Consider the following 12,982-nt stretch of genomic DNA (forward strand, 5'->3'; position numbering starts at 1 on the left):
ACTACATAGCCCTCCAGAAATGGGCACCACATAGCCTTGGGGTCCAAATCCTGGGGCTTGACTGACAAATGAATGGGGGGGGGGGGTCTTTGTGCCTTCACTTTAAGGCTACAACAATCATTCCAGGTTTCCATTATTGAAGTCAATAGTCTAGGGGCGCCATGAATGCTAACAAAGGCGGGACTCTAAGACAAAACAGAGCCAGGCTCAGCGAGACGGTTGGGGCTGTGAGAGTTCTTTGTCTGGGGTTCACAGTTCTGACAGCGAGAGAAGCGACGGGGAAGCCAGCGATCGGACCTTCTTGTCACGGAGATGAACCCAGGAATCTCTGAACTCGCCTTCTTTCTCTCCCGCTTTGGTCGCCATAACCCCTGCTCTCAGGCCCAGGGTAGTGCAGGCCCCAGGCTCACTGGTCCCTGGCATTTCCTTCTGCAACTAAAGGCTGAGTTTCCTGGTAAGGAAATGCTGGAGGGAGGGCGCCCAAGCCAGAGCTATTTTAAGAACTCTCCTGGTCACTGTTGTTCTACTGTCTCACTGTCCATCACGGCCAGGCCTTAGAGGAAAATGGTGCTTCACTTTTTCAGGGGTCGCAGTTGACCTGGAAGGTGCTGGGGGAACCCTAAAAAAAGGTGCCGTTCCCAAGCGATGCAGTGGCCCAGAGATGGAAGTCCACCTTTCAAAGAAGGGAGCGGGAGGGATAGCTCCCGCGAGGGGTTGGGAAATCAGCTTCCCTGGGAAGCGAGGCCTTACCAAGAGGGTGGCACCCACGACGAAGCATTAGTACCTCAGTCGTTCGCCACGGGGACTTCTCCTGGGGGAGTCTCTTTCCGTGAGGGAGGCTCCTGGCCAGGCCTGGACTGCTTGGACAATCGTTGGCCCCTCCCAAGACAAAGCCTCCCCTTCGGGGCCCTGGTCTCCCTCTGCTGCCCGCTCAGGGCTAAGAGAGGCCTTACCTGTGTCATCTTGGCAAGGTCCAGGGAGGGCCTTAGCTCCTGAGGGTCATCGGGCCGCCGCCGCTTCACTCCCACTTTCTTGTCATTAAGGACACAAGGCTGGGATCGGCTCCGGGACAGGCCGCTCGATCGTCGTGCCAGCTCTGGGGTGGAGGCAGGGGTGCTGCTGGCGGAGGGGGAGCAATATTCGGAAAGCGAGAACCGCTCGTGGGAGCACGAGAGGGACCGCTGGATGGAAGCCGGATCGCTGGGCCACACGTCTCCAGCCTGCCCATGGGCAGCTGACCCCAGGACCCCGAGGCAGGGCTGCCCGCCCCATCTGCCACGAGAGCCGGCCGGGTCCGAGAAGGAGGAGGACGAGGAGGAGAGCGTGTTGGCGCGGGAGGGGAGGCTGAAGCTGGAGCTCCTCTGCATGGGGTAGCAGCCGCCGGAGTAGCGCTGCACGCTGCCCCCGCTGTAGCAGCGCCTCTTCTCCACGGGCGTCCAGACCTTGGACCCCAGCGGCCGCCATGCTGTCCGGTAGCTGGACAGCTCGTCGGAAAAGGACAGGGAGCGACACTGCCGTTTGCTGGGCGGCGCGGACGGGTTGCCGTTGTGGTCGCTAAGGCTGAGGTCTTTGATCAGGCTGGTCACCGAGCAGGTAGCCGCCGCCTCCCTTGACCAGAGGGAGCTGTCCGGACCCTTCTCGGGCAGGCAGTCCCAGATACTAGGGCTCGGCTGGTCCAGCTGAAGAGGGCACTTCCTGTCAAGGTCTCTCCATCTGCCATTTTCTAGTTCACAAATAACAGAAAACAGACAAGCATTAAGACGGCCTCCAGACTGGCCTCGCTCTGTTACCACCGAAACCCAAAGCCATCGTTTTTCAACCCAAACAGCTGGGAAGGCTCCATGGGGAGAGGCGTCCCGGCCCGATTAGTCCTGGGAGGAGGCCTCCTGACGCCGGGCTCCGTTCTGGGCTCCCCAGGCCTAAAGGAACGCCCTGGAGCCAGGGATGGGGAGTCACAGATCTAGGGGGGACAGGACTGCCGAGGCCATCCCTTGTTTTACAGATGGGGAAACTGAGGCCAGGGCCTACGAAAAGCTGCCAGGTGGGACGAAGGACGGAGCTCAGCCTAAGCCAGTCACAGGAGCGGCGCCTCGTCTGTGTGCTTCCTGCTGTCTGACGGACTCGGGCATCTCGGCTCAGAGCCGGCTCGCTCCCTTTCTGCCTGGCACGCGCCCTCCAAAGGGAGGGGGACCCGGGCCGAGGGGGGCCAGGAAAGGGCTCTGGACCGGGCCGAGGGGGGCCAGGAAAGGGCTCTGGACCGGGCCGAGGGGGGGCCGGACTACCGCGTCTTCTCAGCTCAGTCCCTCTCCGCCCCACTACACGCGGCTCCTGGCAGGGCTATCGCCGAGGGGCGAGACGGGACTCGTGCCCAGCTAAGCTGACCAGCTGCCCAGAGTGACCCTGCTCGGACAGCTCCAAGCAAAGCCCCCCCCCCCGGCCCTCAGAAGGGCCGCCCCGAGCCCCCACCCTGGAAGGCCGTGGGGGAGGGAGAACGGCACGGCTGGGGTGGGCTGGGGCAGAGGCCGACGGACCGCTCGAGGACGGCCACACGAGCTCCGGCCTGTCCTGTCCCGCCGCAGGGCCGCGGGACCGAGAAAGGCCCGCTTGAGTCACACGTGAGGCCGCTTTCTTCCTTTCAACGGCGATTACTGAGGCCTTTAGAGCCGTCGGGGCGCCCCTCGGCCCCCGGAAGCTCAGCCCTCCTCGGCCCCCCAAATACACCTCACAACACGTGTCCTAGTGTGGAAGGCGGCAGACGCGGAGCCCGAGTGGCTTCCGTCGGGCGGCCGTCCCTCCGTCCAGCCTGCCCACCTCAGCGGCCCGAGCTCTAGCTGGGCCACCGGCCAGCGCGGGAGGAACGGGCGGCGGGGCAGGGCCGGGGAGCCGGGCCCCCCGAGGCCGCTTTGCTTCTTTGGGGGGCGTCCCGGCTTCTGGAGGCCACAGATGGTGCCCCAGGGCCTGGCGCAGAGCCCCCCAGAACAGGTGCCGGATGAATGCGTGCGGATTCGGCCCCCCGATACGGACGAAGACCCCATCTCTGGCCTCAGAGTCGACAGCTCTGCCCATTTTGTGGGTGCCGTGACTAGGCCAAGGTGACGAGGCTCATCCGCCAAGAGCTGGGACGTGAGCCCAGACCCCGGGGCCGCAGGGCAGGACAGACCGCGGCCTGGACACTGCAGGAAGGAAACTGAGGCCAAGAGAACAAACACCTCGCTTAAGGCTGCAAGGGCGGCTCGTGGCGGGATTCGAACCTCGGTCTCGAGGCCGCGCAGGCTGCATTCTTCCCGCCGCGCCACGCTGCCTTCCGAGGTCCCCTGACAAGGCAGCCGAGGTGAGAGCGTCCCCCGTGTCCCCCCAAACTGCTCCAGGCCCGTCCACGAGCTCCCCCCTCAGCCGGGGCCGGGTGTTGGCGTCTCCCTCGCTGCCTCCTTCCGGAGGCCTCCTGCAGGGACAGTCCGAGAGGAGGCCCCCAGCCGGAGAGGCCGGGGGAGCCCGCCTGCCGCGGGGAGGGGCTCCGGCCGGGTCTGGGAAAGGCCCCTCCGAGAGAGGCCGGCCCTGAGGGCGGATCTCCCCGGGCTCTGGAGGCTCGTCCCAGGCTGAGGCCCATCCGGAAGGTCCTCGGCGGCCACCTCGTGAGGCCGGACAGGCGACGAGGCAGAGAGCGATGGGCAGCGTCCGGCCGGGCGCCGACTTCTCCCCCGGACCGGGAGGAGGCCCGGAGCCTCGGCACGAGACACGGGAGCCCCCGCGAGGACCCCATCGCCGACTTCAGACATCTGGCTGGGCCTCAGGAGGCCCCCCACAAGGAGGCGCCCCGAAGCCGGACCCCACGTCCATACGGCGACTCTCCCAAAGCCCGCGGGCAGCCCCGGGCCTCCCCCCGCCAGCAGAGGCCAGAGCTCGACGAGAGCGAGGGCCCCCCACTTCCAGAGCAGGAGCGCAGCTGGAGCTGAGGTGGGGCCTCCATTCAGGTCTTCCCACATCCAGGTCCAGGCCCTGCGGCCGAGGCAAGGGCAGGCGAGGCCTTCGGACGCAGCCACCATCGTCCGTCCGCGTGGACAAGCGCGCTCGGCGGCCCCCCGAATGGGAGCTCCCGAGAAGCGGGGGGCCGCCCGGCACACACAGGCGCATCGCCTGACGGCTGCCCTCTCCTCCGCCCCCTCTTCTTGTCTTGGGGTCCCCCCGAACCCCGACTCCCCTGGCACGGTGCAGCCTGCCAGAGTGATTCCCAGGAGCCTCTGGAAAGGAAACGGGGCCCCGGCGCCCCCTCCCTGCACTTCAGGCTGCAGCGCGCCCCGCTTTCATCGCCTCTCTCCGGCCGAGACGTCCAGCCGCCACGAGGAAAGTCCGGGGTCAGCGCGAGGCCCCCGCCTGGCCCCGGGAGGGACGAGACCTTCGGAGGCTCAGCGCGCCGGACAGGAGAAGCCAGCACAGCGCCAAAGGCTCCGGGCAAACGGGCCGGACGGCACCCTGTCCAGAGGGCCCGGAGGGCTCCCTCGGCCGGCCCCGCGGCCCAAACAGAGGTCAGTCTTCTAAAGACCGCCCCGGGGCGGTGGCTGAGCCGGGCACGGCTGTGTGCCAACGTCCGGGGAGGGCCAGGCACGCCGTCTCCGCTCGACTCCTGCTCGGACCCGTCGCCCTGTCTCTGGAACAACAATGCTAAGGCAGGAGAGCCCGAAGGGCCAGGCGACGGGGCTCCAGGGACTTGCGCAGGCCCCCAGTGAGGAAGAGTCAGAGGCCACAGTGGAACCCACAGAAGAAAGAGCGCAAACCCGAGTTTCCTCTTAGCTCTCCTCAGGAGGCGAGCCAGCAGCGGCCACGTGCCCCAGGGGAGCCCCCAATCCAGCTCCGGCACAGCCGGGGGGGACGGCCGGCTTCCTCGGAGCACGGAGCCCCCCCAAGGAGAAGGAGAGAATTCGGGGTCCCGGGCCTGGGAGGGAGCCCCCAGATGCCGGCGGCACCTGCCCTGCCTGATGGGGAGTCCCAGGAAGAGTTTTCCAAGGAAAACGTACAAGAGCAAAAAGAAGCAGCAGCGGAGCGCGGGATCATCGCCAGAGCGGAGACCTCCTCTCCCAGCCGGATCGGAACCCCAGAACCCCAGGGCCCAGCCGGACCATGCTCTGCTCTCCAGGCTACCCGAGGGGCGGCCCACCAGCACGGCGGAGGATCCCCTGGCTGGGTCGAGGCCGGGGAGAAGGCGGAGGGCAGACGCAGGAGCTGCAGGCCAGTCCGAAAAGCTCCTTTTGGATCAGGGACTCGGCCCGGTGCTCGGCCCAGAGGCCGGACTTGGGGAACTTAGAAAGGAGAAGGACCTGGCCAGGGAGCCCCGGACGGAGCAGGGCAGCGCCTGGCCCAAGGTGACCAGCGAGGCTGGCCTTCCTGCTCCGGCCCGAGCTCTGCCCTCCTCCGGGCCTCGGCGTCCCCTCTGGCCACGAGGAGGCTGGCCGAGCTCCTCTTTGAGGCTCCCTCCAGCAGGAAACGTGGCGAAGCGCTTCCTGCGGGCCGGGCGGTGCGAAGTGCCCTCGTGGCGCTGCCCATCGGCCTTCCGGGGAGGCTGGCCGCAAAGGGCCGAGGGCAGAGCCCGAGGATCGAGGGAGAGTTCAGGGGATCCCTGCAGGCAGCAGGGAGGGAAAGCCTAAAAGAAGGGGGACGAGAGGAAGACGGAGCCTTGGCAAGGAGGCCCTCATCGGAGAGAGGCTCTGCCTGGTGCAAACCGCGCAGGAGGGACGAGGAGGCCCCCAGCGGGAGAGCCCGAGTTTCTCTATAAGGCAGGAGGTCGGCGCGCAGAGGACGGGAAGGGCCCTGGGGGAGGCCGAGGGGTGAGGAGGGCCCGGCCACAACCTTGGGTGGGTCTCCCCACCTCCACTGAGGCGCAGGAGGAGACGAGGGGGCAGTGCCTGGTGGGGGTGCCACGCCTGAGGTCAGAGGGCCGTCATCTGGGCCTAGAACGACCGTAACAGGAGGGCAGCCGGACCCTTCCTCCGCTCATCCCCGAGGAAAGAAAAATGGGGTCTAACCCCTCCGCCAGGATGGAGCGTTACGTTATTGTGCTTCAGATTCCTGTTGCAAAGGCCTAGAAGGACAAAATGCCGAGAAGGCTCGGCCTCTCCGGAGGGCACGTCTATGGGGCCCGCCTCTGATGGGCACATCGAGAGCCCTCTGGACCGGCAGGATGCGGGGGGCTGGGGGCGCCCCCTTCTTCCTGGGGGTTGCCCGTCTGGGCCTGGGCCTCTCGCGCCCGCCGCTTGGCCACGTTTCTGCACATCCCACGGGCGCCTCTGATGGAGAACGCTCCGTCCCTCACGCCCTTTGGAGATTCTGCTCTGTGGGAGCCCTGAGCTAAGAGGCAGGGCCCCCCGAAGCCGCTTTGAGTACCCCGATTTATGCACAGCATCTCGGCCAGAACGGCGGGCGTGTTCCCCAAGATGGCTCCATGAGATCTCCTTCTTCCTGGAACCTGGGCTCGGGGAGGCCGGCTTGGGCCGCAGGCGGCCTGGAGATGGCCTCGCCTGCCCGCTGCCCACGCGTGCCTCCTGCTTCTTTCCTCACTCCTCGGAAACGGCCTTCCTGCCCCCTGGCGCTCCGGGGCTTCCCGGGCCAGTCAGAGGGGTCTGACCCGGTCCGGTGGGGGCTCTGGGAAGGCAGAGGCTGTTTCCCCTCTCCTTGGCAGTGCCCACGGGGGGCACGCACGGACTCCCCAGGCAGCCCCTCCACGCCGGGACGGCTCGGACACGGAGGAAGTCGTGTCTTCCATCTGCGCCCCTCATGTGGCTATTTCTGGCCCCAGGCCGGGCCAGCAGGCCGGCCTCTTCCCCACGCGCCTCGCTGTAAAGAACGCCCGGCCGTGCCCGGCCCGAATCTTGGGTGCCACGAAGGAAACGTTTACGATTAACTAACTCCATTTCCGTGGATCGCCTCCTCCTGGGGCAGCCCCAGAGACCTCATCACCGACCGGACGTTCACGTCTCCTTTCTCCTGGCAAAGAGGCGCCATTTTCCAGGCCGTGGATGGGGCGGGGGAGGCCCAAGAACACGAATTTCTGCCCCTTTGCCTGAAAAAGAGGCTCCTTTCCCCGATTTCGGGAACAAACAGGATCTCAGAGACGGTCTCGTGGGCGGCTCCTGAAGGGAAACCCGTTACGTCGTCCACTCTGGGGAGCCACAGAAACCCGCGCAGAGATGCCAGGAAGCGGCTTTTGCGAAGGCCCCAGGAGCGGCGGTCAAGCCCGGCCCGTCTCTGCCGGCCCGTCGGGTCGGTTCTCCTCCTACAAAGACCTCGGGAGGCGGCTGGGGAGGCGGCCTGGGCCCAGGCTTCCACGCAGGGAGCAGACCACAGGGCAGCCGCCAAGCCCAGGCAGGGAGCCCCTCGTCCCAATGGATGATCCTTCCCTTCCGCTTTCCTCTGGGTTCTTTTCCTGGGAAATACTTTACATGAATGAATAACTGATGACAGCCATTATGGTTTTCCATTCTCCTCGCCCTTTCCTTAAAACAGGGCTCCTGTTTTGTGGCGGCCCCAGGACGGGACGGACGTGGATGGGTGGACGGATGCCCCGAGTAGCCTTTCTGGGACACGCAGGTTGCTGGGCTTCACCTGAATTCTTGGGCGTCTCTTTCCTTCCAGGCCTTCTTGACCCCATACAAGGGGCTTTCTTAGTGTGGCAGATTGGAGGGCTTCCATTTGGCCAGAGAGATTAGAATATTTTGTACTGGGGGGCTCAGTGGACGGAGAGTCAGGCCTAGAGACAGGAGGTCCTGGGTCCAAATCTGGCCTCAGACCCTTCCTAGCCGGGTGACCCTGGGCAAGTCACTTGACCCCCATGGCCGAACCCTGACCGCTCTTCGGTCTTGGGTTCCAGGATGAAAGGGAGGCTTTAACAAAACAAAAGAACATCTGCCTATCCACGATGCACGGTGAGGGGGCCTGAGGGCAGGAGGCAGACCTGGAGGCCGGGGAGGAAAAGCAGGGGCGGCGCAGCACCACGTGGCCGGCCGGAGAAGCTGTCCGCAGAACACAATACGGAGTCCTGGAGATGGAGCGTTCAGAATTCCAGTTCAGAAATTGAAGGGACCCGACGGAACAGCCTGGAGAGAGGGGCAATTGGAGGGGGATCCCGGCAAGTCAGAGCTCTGAATGCGGGCGCCTTGGGGGGTCTTCTCATGGGTGTCCTCTGGGAGGAGCGGCACAAGCCCCGCAGCACGGGGCTGACTAGAAGGGATTGGCTTGTCCGGGCCCCTTCTGATCTGGGGAGGCTGGGGAGGGCGGATGAAGCAGCCAGTGTGGCCCAGCCCGCCGTCTTAGGCTGACATGATGGCGGGATTTCTTGGGGCCTAAATCCTCCTTCCCCACCAGGCTCAGCACCTGGAGGCTCAAGAGGAGGCCCTGGAGGGACAAAGGGCCGCTGGCCCCCGCTGGCCCCCGCTGGCCCAGCTCCTGTGGGAGGGCACCATCGATAGAGGCAGAACATTCGCCTTTTGCGTCCAAAGCCAGGCGACGATCACAATTTGGGATTCGGCATGGTTCAACCCTAGAAGCCTTCAAGCCTCTCCGAAAGCTCCGAGTCTCCCCAGGTCTGCCCCTCGGCGGTCACCACTAGGGCGGAGGCCGCCACGCCACTAGGGCCCAGCAGAGACCTTCCACGATAGAGAGGGCCACCCAGAAGGCCGAGCTGCTCGAGGAGGGTGGCTGGGCCTGGCCTCGGCTGGAGAAGCCCCTCGCGCCCCGGCCGCCTCTTGGGGCGGCCCATTTGCCCCCGGAGTCTGGCTCGTCGAGGCTCTGGCTGGCCCAGGCTCTGTGGAATGGACTCTTCCTGGACTGCGTTTCCTCCCAGGCCGGGAAGCCAAAGGAGAACTCGGTTGATGGTCGGCCTCAGAGCATCCACTTGGGACCATCTGTGGGGAGATCAGAAAAAGTCCGGGGACTCGGGAGCGCTGCTGGGGCCGGCAGGAAGGGGAACCAGCGGGTGAACGAGAGCTTCCGTCTCCTCACCTCCTCCACCGGCATAGCCGAGGCTGGAAGCCCTGCAAAAAGAGGCCGCCCTGCCCAGGCGTCCCGGCTGTCAAGAAAGGCTGGAGCCGAGCCCTGCTGCGGAGGCCAGGATCAAAGGGCCCCCTTGGGCAGGCGGGTCTGGGCTCCCTGACCGGGGCCTCTGCTCTAGCCCACGGCTGCCAGGGCCGCCTTCCTCCACATCTGAGCCCGTGAGCCGGAGCAAGGAGCAGACTCGCTCCTGGTACCCTTTCCCGGCAGAAAGCCAGGCTATCCTTTGGGGTGCCCCGTGGGGTTCCCTGGCAGGCTAAGGGGGCTCTGACCAGGGTGGCGGATGGGGCCTGCGGCCAGACCACCACGAGGGGAGCTCAGCCCCTTCTGCCTCCCCCCAGGAGGAAGGCCTTAGCCCACGTGGAATGGGGCTCCTCGCGGCCCTCCTTCCCATAAAGGCCCTGCGTGCCTGCCAAGGCCGAGCGGCCCAGGCCCACCCAAAGAAGGGAAAAGCCCGACCGCCGCCGGCAATGCCCAGAGAACCGCCACCTCCTGCCTGGCCTGACCAAGCGGGGTGCGGAGGGAGAGGAGTCTCCTCTGGGGGCCCCCGGAGCACGGCAGGGACCCGGCGGGGGCCAGCAGGCTCCCGGGGCCACCAGGGCCTGGCCATGCTCCGCTTCAGGCCCCCCCAGGTCACCCTGCCTCGGACCCACATTGGACAAAAGACGCACCGAGGACACACCGAGGGACTCTGGGGCCGTTTTCTTGCTCCCAGAAGGTAGGGACGGGCGGCCCGAGGCCGTGTCAGGGATCCTGAGGTCTCGGGTCTGGAGCTGGAGGGGACCTCGGGGGTCACCTCGTCCAACACCCTCATTCCCGGGGGAGGCACTGCAGAGGCTCCATGAGGCTCGCCCGTGGCAAGGGGCAGAGGGGAAAAGGGAACTCCAGGCCAGGCCTGGATGACAGCAACTGGACTTGGAGGGGCCTCTGGCCACCCCCCCCCATAGTGGGCAGCCCGGTGAAAAGGGCTCTCTTGGCCCCCCAGCCAAGGGCCTTCCTAAAGACAGGCTGCAGACCCAGGGGGTTCCCCAGGTTGAAGCGGCTCCAGAAACGAGCCCCTGGGAAATGGCCCCCCCAAATGCTAGTCCCTGAACGCCCGGGGAAGCCCCTTCCTGCCTGAGCTCCTGATACAGAGAACGCCTCATCTTTGGGGTGAGACCCTCTTGTGGAAACAGCAGGAGGCCCAGAAGGACCCCCCGATGCCCCAGGCCAAATGGGGTGCCGGACTTTTCTAGGCTTCTCTAAAGCACCATCGCCTTCCCTCTTCTGGGTCCTCCTGGCCCCCCCGGGGGGTCCCCACAAGCTGGGTGCCCCCGGGATCCTGGGGGGTGCCCCTGCCTGCCCAATGGAGCCGCTGGGAACGGGGGACGGGGCGGAAGCCTCAGTTACTTACCCATCATTCCGCAGGAGAAAAGGGTGGGTCCTTGACTCATCTTCTTTGGGGTTTGCTGAAAACAACCAGAGAAGCGGTTGATGTCTCACAGTCTGAGAGAAGCGGCCCCCTCGCCCCGGCCGCCGGCCCCGGCCCCCTCGGAAGCTACCCCTGAGGGGAGCGGCAAGGGGGGGAGCAGGGGCCGGCGGCGTGAGCCCCTCCATGCGCAGGTCCTAACAGATAGGCAGGGCCCCCAATGGGCAGGGTCCCCAATGGGTAGGGCCCCCAATGGGCAGGGCCCCTAATACTCAGGGCCCCTAACAGGCAGCGCCCCTAACATGCAGGGTCCCCAATGGGCAGGCCCCTAATGCACAGGGCCCGCAATGGGCAGGGCCCCTAAAGGGCAGGTCCCTAATACTCAGGGCCCCTAAAGGGCAGGTCCCTAACACTCAGGGCCCCTAATGTGTAGCGCCCCTAAGGCGCAAGGCCCCTAACGCGTGGCGCCCCTAATACTCAGCGCCCCAAGGCGCAGGCCCCTTTGTCCAGCATCTCCCCAGGCTGGGATTCCATCCCTTTAAGGGTGATTCCTGGCAGGACGGGGCGAGGGAGGAGGCCGGAGAGGCGGCGGTTGAACAAACGCCACTGAGGAGTTCTGAAACAGAACCTGGGCCGGCCCGGGCAGGGCTGAGCGTGCCCACGTGCCAGGACGTGCCAGGGCGCCCCGGGGCCTTGCAGGTGGGCCCCAGCCCCCCGACTCCTCTTGGGGCTGAAACAGAAGAGAGGCGCCCCTGCCCCTGCCCCGGCCCCTCTCAGGGCGCCCCCTCGGCCATAGCTGGGGCCGCCATCCACCCCCTGCGCCAAAGCCCAGGCCCAGACCAAGGAGGCTCCGTTGTCTTCGGTCTCCTCATTTTAGAGGAGGAAACTGGAGACCCGCCGAGGCACACGGAATGAAGCGTCCCAGCTGGATTGGAACTCGGGTCCCTCCGACTGCAAAGTCGGGCCTCTTTCTGTCGCTCGCAGTCCAGTCTTGCCTCCAGATCTGCCCCACCCCCACCCGTGGTGGGTCACGCTTCTGGGCCTCAGTTTCCTCTGCCAAACGGGGATCCGGAGACCCGGGCAGCCACCGTCCAGGCTTGTGAGGTGCAAAGCCTCGAACCCGGGTGGAGGGGGAGGACGAGGAGCGTCTTCTCTTGTCTGGGCGGGGGGCTCAGAGCCACCTGCCCCCGCCCTGGCTGTGGTTTCTCGGCTCAGGAGTGCTTCCCAGACCCCGGAACGGCCTCCAGGCCCCACGACACTGACCGTCGGGCCCAGGCCTGACAAGGGACGAGGCCCAAAGGAAACGGAGGCTTCCCGTCTCCCCGCTCCGGCCCCGCAGCCTGGCACGCTCCCTCCCACAGGCTTCCCCCCACAGGGGGCTCTAATCAGGTCTGGGGTCTGCCTCTCCGCACGCAGAAGCCCCTCGGCCGGCCCCACTCTCGGGCCGCTGGATGTGCCGGCCCGCGACGAGGTCACCTAAGGAGGCCGCGGCGGGTAAATACGGCAGGAAGGGTGCAGAGGCGGAAGGACAGAAGGACTCGGCTCCCCGAGGCCCCCAGGAGCTGCCCCCGGCCCCCCCCCCCAGCTGCTAGTGTTCCCGACCCTAAAATTATTTCCTATTTCTGAGGCTGGGAGAAGGCCAGGGACTTGTCCAGGACAGAAGCTCGAAAGCGTCCCAAAGGAGGATTTGAACTCAGGTCTTCCTGACGCAAGCCTCCTTGTGAGGTGGCGAGTCCAAGCCTGGCTAGCGCCACTGTACAGGCAAGTCAGCGACAGGCCCTCGAGGGCCGGCCGTCTCCGGCCAGGCTTCTTCCCGCCATAGCAGCCTGCCGGCCTCCGGGATTGAAGAAAAACCGAAGGGCGGATTCCACGGCTGTGTGACAGCCTCAGACTGACTTCTGGGGAGAGGGGAGCCGGGACCGGGGAGCACCTTCCATCTGGGGGCCCTTCTTCCTGGGGAGGCCTTCTCCTGCCTGCGAGGCCACTCGGGCCCCGAAACACAGAGCTCTGGGAGTCCCGCTCCTCACCCCAAAACGCAGGGCATCTCTCGGGGTGACACGGAGCTCTGGGAGTCCCGCTCCTCACCCCAAAACGCAGGGCGTCTCCTGGGGAGCCTGCTGGACGGGATGTCCTAATGGGTCTTCTGAAGACGCTGCCCAGCAGGCCAGCCCGCGTCCCGGACATCCGGGGCTTTCCATAACTTGGGTTCTGCGGCCAAGGCCTGCGGCCACTCTGCATCGTTCTCACTGTGACGCTGCCCCAAAGCCGGGTGCAAAAGGGAGGAAATGGGAACAGGGCGACCGCCAGAAAGAGGAGGAACAGAAAATGATGAAATCACGGCACCGAAGAGCAGAAGGAAGACCCGGAACTCCAGGGAGAACGGAAGAAGTCGCCCAAAGGGAAAAGGGGAACTCGGGCGAGAAATCTTAGGGGACTGCATTGGGGGAGGGGGAAGGGATTGGAGGAAGGAACAGATTAGGGAGGAAACTAGATTGGGGGAAGGAGAACGGAGGGGGGACGGTGTCTGGGTGGAGGGAA

General features: G+C 65.8%; 1 protein-coding gene across 1 annotated transcript; it reads right to left on the reverse strand.

Moving 5' to 3' along the window:
• Window positions 1-785: 785 nt before the first annotated feature.
• FAM53B (family with sequence similarity 53 member B) lies at window positions 786-10,475 on the reverse strand. The gene is made up of 2 exons (XM_044660347.1): window positions 10,430-10,475; window positions 786-1,723 (listed from the first exon to the last, which is right to left on the reverse strand). The coding sequence occupies exons 1-2, from the start codon at window positions 10,467-10,469 to the stop codon at window positions 786-788; spliced, it is 978 nt and encodes a 325-aa protein (XP_044516282.1). The 5' UTR covers window positions 10,470-10,475.
• Between the last annotated feature and the right edge of the window lie 2,507 nt (window positions 10,476-12,982).

This window comes from Gracilinanus agilis, chromosome 2 (assembly GCF_016433145.1).
Source record: "Gracilinanus agilis isolate LMUSP501 chromosome 2, AgileGrace, whole genome shotgun sequence".
Lineage (NCBI taxonomy): Eukaryota > Metazoa > Chordata > Mammalia > Didelphimorphia > Didelphidae > Gracilinanus > Gracilinanus agilis.

What these genes read in the sequence shown, in the direction of transcription:
- FAM53B (XM_044660347.1), bottom strand. Translation starts at nt 10,469, where the DNA reads ATGAGTCAAGGACCCACCCTTTTCTCCTGCGGAATGATGG. An exon ending in TTTCTCCTGCGGAATGATGG is followed by an intron (nt 1,724 to 10,429) that starts GTAAGTAACTGA and finishes TTTGTGAACTAG; the next exon opens with AAAATGGCAGATGGAGAGAC.